The following is a 7,811-nucleotide window of genomic DNA, read 5'->3' on the forward strand; positions in this document are numbered from 1 at the left end:
AAATACCCATTTTAACCACTGAATCCAACAGTTCACTAAAACAAAAAGAAAACAATACTAAAATATACCGAGTCAATCTTTTGAAACCTTAAATTCACCCAAAAATGTTCAGCTGTATTCCTACAGGTCTAGTGGAGTTAGAAAACAAATGTGTCCCCGAGCGTTGTCTTAGTTAGAACGGTCAGCGTGTTCAACAGCCGCTGCAGGAATGTACAGACCGGGATTTCGCCCAGTGTTTGGGTCTGGTCAATGCACCCAGTCCCCTTGCAGTAGACCGATCACTGGTGCCCAGCCACATCCCCCAATGTGCCCAGCCACATCCCCCAATGTGCCCAGCCAAATCCCCCAATCTGCCCAGCCACATCCCCCAATCTGCCCAGCCACATCCCCCAATGTGCCCAGCCACATCCCCCAATGTGCCCAGCCACATCTCCCAATGTGCCCAGCCACATCCCCCAATGTGCCCAGCCACATCCCCCAATGTGCCCAGCCACATCCTCCAATCTGCCCAGCCACATCCCCCAATGTGCCCAGCCACATCCCCCAATGTGCCCAGCCACATCCCCCAATCTGTCCAGCCACATCCCCCAATGTGCCCAGCCACATCCCCCAATGTGCCCAGCCACATCCTCCAATCTGCCCAGCCACATCCCCCAATCTGCCCAGCCACATCCCCCAATGTGCCCAGCCACATTCCCCAAAGTGCCCAGCCACATCCCGGCAGCAGCTTAACAACCAGAGGAGAACAGGAGAAAAGGAGAAGAGGAGAGAAAAGCAGCCGTGTGTGTGTGTGTGTGTGTGTGTGTGTGTGTGTGTGTGTGTGTGTGTGTGTGTGTGTGTGTGTGTGTGTGTGTGTGTGTGTGTGTGTGTGTGTGTGTGTGTGTGTGTGTGTGTGTGTGTGTGTGTGTGTGTGTGATGGGGTGTGTGTGTGTGTGATGGGGTGTTTGGCAGACTCCGTGACAGGGGTGACGCTGGGGCCATATGGCCATACTAGGTTGGGTGGACCACCCTACTAACCACACAACCTGTCTCACCCTTGTTTTCTGTGTGTGCACACTTGCATATGTCCATGTGTGCACTGTAATAATGTGGTTTTGTTTTTTTATTAGCAAGCTTTTGACGGGTGCTTGGCAGTGCCATCCCAGGATCCATCAGCGTCAGGCTAGTATTTCTATTTCTGCTGCAGCGCTGGGCAGGACAGGGGTAGGGTGGGCTAGGATTGGCTGGGGTGGACTGGTGTGGACTGGGGTAGTGTGGACTGAGCTGTGGTTGAGCGGGGTGGGGTAGAGTGGGCTGGGGTAGTGTGGGCTGATGTAGAGTGGGCTGGGCTCGAGTGGGCTGGGGTAGTGTGGGCTGGGGTAGTGTGGGCTGGGGTAGTGTGGGCTGGGGTCGATTGGGCTGGGGTAGTGTGGGCTGGGGTAGTGTGGGCTGGGGTCGATTGGGCTGGGGTAGTGTGGGCTGGGGTAGTGTGGGCTGGGGTAGTGTGGGCTGGGGTCGAGTGGGCTGGGGTAGTGTGGGCTGGGGTAGTGTGGGCTGGGGTTGATTGGGCTGGGGTAGTGTGGGCTGGAGTAGTGTGGGCTGGGGTAGTGTGGGCTGGGGTAGTGTGGGCTGGGGTAGTGTGGGCTGGGGTCGATTGGGCTGGGGTAGTGTGGGCTGGGGTAGTGTGGGCTGGGGTCGATTGGGCTGGGGTAGTGTGGGCTGGGGTAGTGTGGGCTAGGGTAGTGTGGGCTGGGGTCGATTGGGCTGGGGTAGTGTGGGCTGGGGTAGTGTGGGCTGGGGTTGATTGGGCTGGGGTAGTGTGGGCTGGAGTAGTGTGGGCTGGGGTAGTGTGGCCTGGGGTAGTGTGGGCTGGGGTCGGGGCTCGATTGGGCTGGGGTAGTGTGGGCTGGGGTCGATTGGGCTGGGGTAGTGTGGGCTGGGGTAGTGTGGGCTGGGGTCGTTTGGGCTGGGGTAGTGTGGGCTGGGGTCGATTGGGCTGGGGTAGTGTGGGCTGGGGTAGTGTGGGCTGGAGTAGGGTGGGCTGGGGTAGTGTGGGCTGGGGTCGATTGGGCTGGGGTAGTGTGGGCTGGGGTAGGGTGGGCTGGGGTAGTGTGGGCTGGGGTCGATTGGGCTGGGGTAGTGTGGGCTGGGGTAGGGTGGGCTGGGGTAGAGTGGGATGGGGTCGATTGGGCTGGAGTAGTGTGGGCTGGGGTCGATTGGGCTGGGGTAGTGTGGGCTGGGGTCGATTGGGCTGGGGTAGTGTGGGCTGGGGTAGTGTGGGCTGGGGTCGATTGGGCTGGGGTAGTGTGGGCTGGGGTCGATTGGGCTGGGGTAGTGTGGGCTGGGGTAGTGTGGGCTGGAGTAGGGTGGGCTGGGGTAGTGTGGGCTGGGGTAGAGTGGGCTGGGGTAGTGTGGGCTGGGGTAGTGTGGGCTGGGGTAGTGTGGGCTGGGGTAGTGTGGGCTGGGGTAGAGTGGGCTGGGGTAGTGTGGGCTGGGGTTGATTGGGCTGGGGTAGTGTGGGCTGGAGTAGGGTGGGCTGGGGTAGAGTGGGCTGGGGTAGTGTGGGCTGGAGTAGTGTGGGCTGGGGTAGTGTGGGCTGGGGTAGTGTGGGCTGGGGTCGAGTGGGCTGGGGTAGTGTGGGCTGGGGTTGATTGGGCTGGGGTAGTGTGGGCTGGAGTAGTGTGGGCTGGGGTCGATTGGGCTGGGGTAGTGTGGGCTGGGGTCGATTGGGCTGGGGTAGTGTGGGCTGGGGTCGATTGGGCTGGTGGGGGTCCATTGGGCTGGGGTAGTGTGGGCTGGGGTAGTGTGGGCTGGGGTCGATTGGGCTGGGGTAGTGTGGGCTGGGGTCGATTGGGCTGGGGTAGTGTGGGCTGGGGTAGTGTGGGCTGGAGTAGGGGGCTGGGCTGGGCTGGGGTAGTGTGGGCTGGGGTCGATTGGGCTGGGGTAGTGTGGGCTGGGGTAGGGTGGGCTGGGGTAGTGTGGACTGGGGTAGATTGGGCTGGGGTAGTGTGGGCTGGGGTAGGGGGCTGGGCTGGGGTAGAGTGGGATGGGGTCGATTGGGCTGGAGTAGTGTGGGCTGGGGTCGATTGGGCTGGGGTAGTGTGGGCTGGGGTCGAGTGGGCTGGGGTAGTGTGGGCTGGGGTAGTGTGGGCTGGGGTCGATTGGGCTGGGGTAGTGTGGGCTGGGGTAGTAGTGGGCTGGAGTAGGGTGGGCTGGGGTAGTGTGGGCTGGGGTAGTGTGGGCTGGGGTAGTGTGGGCTGGGGTCGATTGGGCTGGGGTAGTGTGGGCTGGAGTAGGGTGGGCTGGAGTAGAGTGGGCTGGGGTAGTGTGGGCTGGGGTAGTGTGGGCTGGGGTAGTGTGGGCTGGGGTAGAGTGGGCTGGGGTAGTGTGGGCTGGGGTAGTGTGGGCTGGGATCGATTGGGCTGGGGTAGTGTGGGCTGGAGTAGTGTGGGCTGGGGTCGATTGGGCTGGGGTAGTGTGGGCTGGGGTCGATTGGGCTGGGGTAGTGTGGGCTGGGGTAGTGTGGGCTGGAGTAGGGTGGGCTGGGGTAGTGTGGGCTGGGGTCGATTGGGCTGGGGTAGTGTGGGCTGGGGTAGTGTGGGCTGGGGTAGGGTTGGCTGGGGTAGTGTGGGCTGGGGTCGATTGGGCTGGGGTAGTGTGGGCTGGGGTAGGGTGGGCTGGGGTAGTGTGGACTGGGGTCGATTGGGCTGGGGTAGTGTGGGCTGGGGTAGGGTGGGCTGGGGTAGAGTGGGATGGGGTCGATTGGGCTGGGGTAGTGTGGGCTGGGGTCGATTGGGCTGGGGTAGTGTAGGCTGGGGTAGTGTGGGCTGGGGTCGATTGGGCTGGGGTAGTGTGGGCTGGGGTAGTGTGGGCTGGGGTAGGGTGGGCTGGGGTAGTGTGGGCTGGGGTAGTGTGGGCTGGGGTAGTGTGGGCTGGGGTCGATTGGGCTGGGGTAGTGTGGGCTGGGGTAGTGTGGGCTGGGGTCGATTGGGCTGGGGTAGTGTGGGCTGGGGTCGACTGGGCTGGGGTAGTGTGGGCTGGGGTCGATTGGGCTGGGGTAGTGTGGGCTGGGGTAGTGTGGGCTGGGGTCGATTGGGCTGGGGTAGTGTGGGCTGGGGTCGATTGGGCTGGGGTAGTGTGGGCTGGGGTAGTGTGGGCTGGGGTAGTGTGGGCTGGGGTAGAGTGGGCTGGGGTAGTGTGGGCTGGGGTCGATTGGGCTGGGGTAGTGTGGGCTGGGGTCGATTGGGCTGGGGTAGTGTGGGCTGGAGTAGGGTGGGCTGGGGTAGTGTGGGCTGGGGTCGATTGGGCTGGGGTAGTGTGGGCTGGGGTAGGGTGGGCTGGGGTAGTGTGGGCTGGGGTCGATTGGGCTGGGGTAGTGTGGGCTGGGGTAGTGTGGGCTGGGGTCGATTGGGCTGGAGTAGGGTGGCTGGGGTAGAGTGGGATGGGTGGCCCAGAAGACAGTTGAGTGGTGGGAGAATGAGAGAGAGAGAGAGAGAGAGAGAGAGAGAGAGAGAGAGAGAGAGAGAGAGAGAGAGAGAGAGAGAGAGAGAGAGAGATGGCAAATTGATGGAGAACAGTTAGGGTAACATCAGGAGAGAGAAGGAGATTGTGTTTTTGTTCGATCAGCAGTGCTCTGCCTTGTGTGTTTGTAGCTGTGTGTAGCTGTGTGTAGTTGCTTGTGTGTTTGTAGCTGTGTGTAGTTGCGTGTGTGTAGCTGTGTGTAGCTGTGCGTGTGTGTGTATGTGCACCTACCTCAAGAGACTCAACCTTAATGTGACGAGAAGCTAACCCAGCCTCAGCTTGAGCCTCAGCCATAACCACAAACTTAGTTCAGCTAGAGCCTCAGTTTGTGCCTCAGCTAGTGCCTCAGCTAGAGCCTCAGCTAGAGCCTCAGCTAGAGCCTCCGCTAGAGCCTCAGCTAGAGCCTCCGCTAGAGCCTCAGCTTGTGCCTCAGCTAGAGCCTCAGCTAGTGCCTCAGCTAGTGCCTCAGCTAGTGCCTCAGCTAGAGCCTCAGCTAGAGCCTCAGCTAGAACCTCAGCTAGTGCCTCAGCTAGAGCCCCAGCTAGTGCCTCAGCTAGAGCCTCAGTTAGAGCCTCAGCTAGAGCCTCAGCTAGTGCCTCAGCTAGAGCCCCAGCTAGTGCCTCAGCTAGAGCCTCAGCTCGAGCCTCAGCCTCTGTCAATGCCCAAGTAGAAAGTTCCTCCTGTGAGTCCACACTGACTGCGCTGCAGTTTAAACAGCTGGACTTCCCTTGGAGGCTAATTTTCCTCTGTCTGTCTCTCAGAGTCCCACTGATAAGGTAATTACTCTAATGAATTTAAGTGGTGATTAGAGCTCTCTACAGGACTGAATGAGGTGGTGGGTAGCAGGAAGTCTGGTAATGCTCTTATTTCAAGCTGTTTACAAAGTTTCTGTGGTTGGAATTATGTCTGCGCTGCTGTGCCTGTGTACGTTGATTTAGTGAAGTGAAGAGAGGTCAGTGGCAGTGCTGTTGATTACTGTTCACCTCCTGTTCTTCAGACTGGAGAAGATGGAGAGACTGGAGGAGGTAGTATAGTAGTGAGCATGTTTGGTCTCAATTCGAAATGAAGTCACTCAATTCAGGAAGTGATTTGAAATAAATAAATAAAACACAATAAAAAGTAGATATATTTCTAATGAATTGTTTCTTCTTTTAGGTTTATTAAGTCACTGAAAATAAAAGCCCTTCAATTATTTAATTGGAATTTTGGAATTAACTTCCTGAGTTCAATTTGAATTGAGCCCAACCCTGGTAGTGAGACTACAGACATGGCTATCCAAGGCCAGGGCCCTAGGAATGGTGGGATTATCTACTTTTATCTGCTATACTTTGGGGAAAGTGGCTGATTTCCCCCTTTTTCCAGACGGTCAACAAGGACACTGTCTGAGAAACGTGAAATGTCTACCGGGAGCACTATCTTATTAGATGTTGGTAGTTTTTTCTTTTTAACTAACTTCTGAATAATAGTTTTCTCTTTACGTTGTGATTCAACAGAATTATATAGTCAAAGAGCAACGAGGCTGACGTTATTTACAATGCAGACGACATCGAGCTAAAAATATGCATTTTAATTTAACAGAGCAAACACCATTAGATCTCTGTATTCACACAGCGAGCTCATTAAATTCGAGATTAACTTCAGATGTTGACCTGCTTCTTAGCCTTTCTTAAAAAAGGTTTCACTTTGTTTGGAGTGAATCAACAACAAAGACAAAAACTGCATAGTTACTGTCACATTAGATTTAAAAACCCAGCTCATATCAATTTCACTCGACACAAAACAACACTATTCACATCCAGGATCTCATTGAATGTAACCAGATGGTAGTTGAGACTACTGGAAATCACGAAAGGAGCAATTCAGAGATATGGAGAAAGATAGCTCTATTAAATGAGCGATGAGAATGGACAGAACAAGTAAAATACTAAATTAGGCATGAGTGAAAATGTCTGACTGCTGTGGTAATTGTGTCCATTTGAGAGCAGCAGAGAGAGAGAGAGAGAAGCTGCCTCATGCAGGGACACATCTGAACCATGAAAGCACTGCGGTCGGCGGCCGTCTGGCTTGGCGACCGCAGTGAACCATTGTTTTCCACCTCTATATCTCCATCTCTGGTCTGACATGGTTAGAGCTATTTCCCCAAACACTCCCAGACCGTCTTCTTATTCATCCACATCTGTTTGTGAAAAGCCAGGCCCAATCACTAGATCAGAACTGGGGTTACTTCTGTCCACTAACCAGACCTTCAGAGCCCCATTTGCAGAACTGTTTATCAGAGGCATTACTGTGAATATTACTGTGAAAATTACTGTGAATCTGAGCTGGAGCAGAACATGATGGTGCAGAGTGAACGGTAATTATGATTGGCCAATTTGCTGTGATTAATCTCTGCCATAGGGGAGGGGTGGGTGGGTTGGTGTTAGAGGTAGCGAGGGGGCTGATGGGTGGTGAGTCAGTTAAAGGAGATGAGTCTGGAAAAGACCCTGTGTGTCACCTCTCTCTATCTCTTTTTTTCTCTCTCTCTTTTTCTCATTCAGTCTCTCTCAGTCTCTCTCTCTTTCTATCTTTCTGTCTCTCTTTCTCATTATCTCTCTCTCTCTCTCTCTCTCTCTCTCTCTCTTTCTGTCTCTATCTTTCTGTCTCTCTTTCTCAATCTCTCTCTCTCTTTCTGTCTCTCTCTTTCTCTCTTTCTGTCTCTCCCTTTCTCTCTTTCTCATTCTCTCTATATTTATCCCTCTCTCTTTCTCTCTCACTCTCTCTCTAACTGTCTAATCTCATACACACTGCAGTACATTGCTGCATAATCCCCAATGAAGCAAGATTAAAGCTCCGCATGCCACTGTGGGGCCATGTGTGTTATGAACGTGTGTTTGTAAGGAATCAGAGAATTAGTGACATTCCCAGGTTGTATAAAACGCCTCCTGGAGGCCCTCTGTTCTGGATAATCCAGTAGTCACAGGGAGTCACCACAGGTCAACGGGTGCAGGAGCCACAGATGTAGGACAGGTCAGGACATGTCCTCTGTCACATGGCTTTTCATTTCATATTTCCTGATCCTGTCCCTCTGTGTTGGGCTTTGATTCTCTGTCTACTGGCACTACGCCACGCTGATATAAACTGATACAGACAGACAGGTGACATTATGGTTTTGTGTAACCTCCTTCCTTTTTACAAAAGAAAAGCAAACATTTACGGCACGGTTTGCCCAAACTCGGTCCTGGGGCCCTCCCCAGGAGCATGTTTTTCTTTGCCCTAGTGCTATACAGCTGATTCCAATAAGCAAAGCTTGATGATGAGTTTGTTATTTGAAT

The 7,811-nt window shown here is 54.9% G+C and overlaps 1 protein-coding gene across 1 annotated transcript; it reads left to right on the forward strand.

Moving 5' to 3' along the window:
• Positions 1–326: 326 nt before the first annotated feature.
• On the forward strand, positions 327–5,170 carry LOC127912622 (glutamine-rich protein 2-like). The gene is made up of 6 exons (XM_052482643.1): positions 327–702; positions 1,288–1,875; positions 1,910–2,658; positions 3,593–3,700; positions 3,791–4,324; positions 4,838–5,170. Exons 1-6 carry the CDS (start codon positions 327–329, stop codon positions 5,168–5,170), a joined length of 2,688 nt encoding a protein of 895 aa, XP_052338603.1.
• The last annotated feature ends 2,641 nt before the right edge of the window (positions 5,171–7,811 follow it).

Source organism: Oncorhynchus keta, chromosome 27 (assembly GCF_023373465.1).
Source record: "Oncorhynchus keta strain PuntledgeMale-10-30-2019 chromosome 27, Oket_V2, whole genome shotgun sequence".
NCBI classification, from domain to species: domain Eukaryota; kingdom Metazoa; phylum Chordata; class Actinopteri; order Salmoniformes; family Salmonidae; genus Oncorhynchus; species Oncorhynchus keta.

Excerpts from the sequence above, each read along its gene's own strand:
- LOC127912622 (XM_052482643.1), top strand. The coding sequence starts at position 327 with ATGTGCCCAGCCAAATCCCCCAATCTGCCCAGCCACATCCCCCAATCT. Across the intron at positions 1,876-1,909 it reads CGGGGCTCGATTGGGCTGGG|TGTGGGCTGGGGTAGTGTGG; the intron begins GTAGTGTGGGCT and ends GGGCTGGGGTAG. Across the intron at positions 3,701-3,790 it reads ATTGGGCTGGGGTAGTGTGG|GCTGGGGTAGTGTGGGCTGG; the intron begins GCTGGGGTAGGG and ends GGGGTAGTGTAG.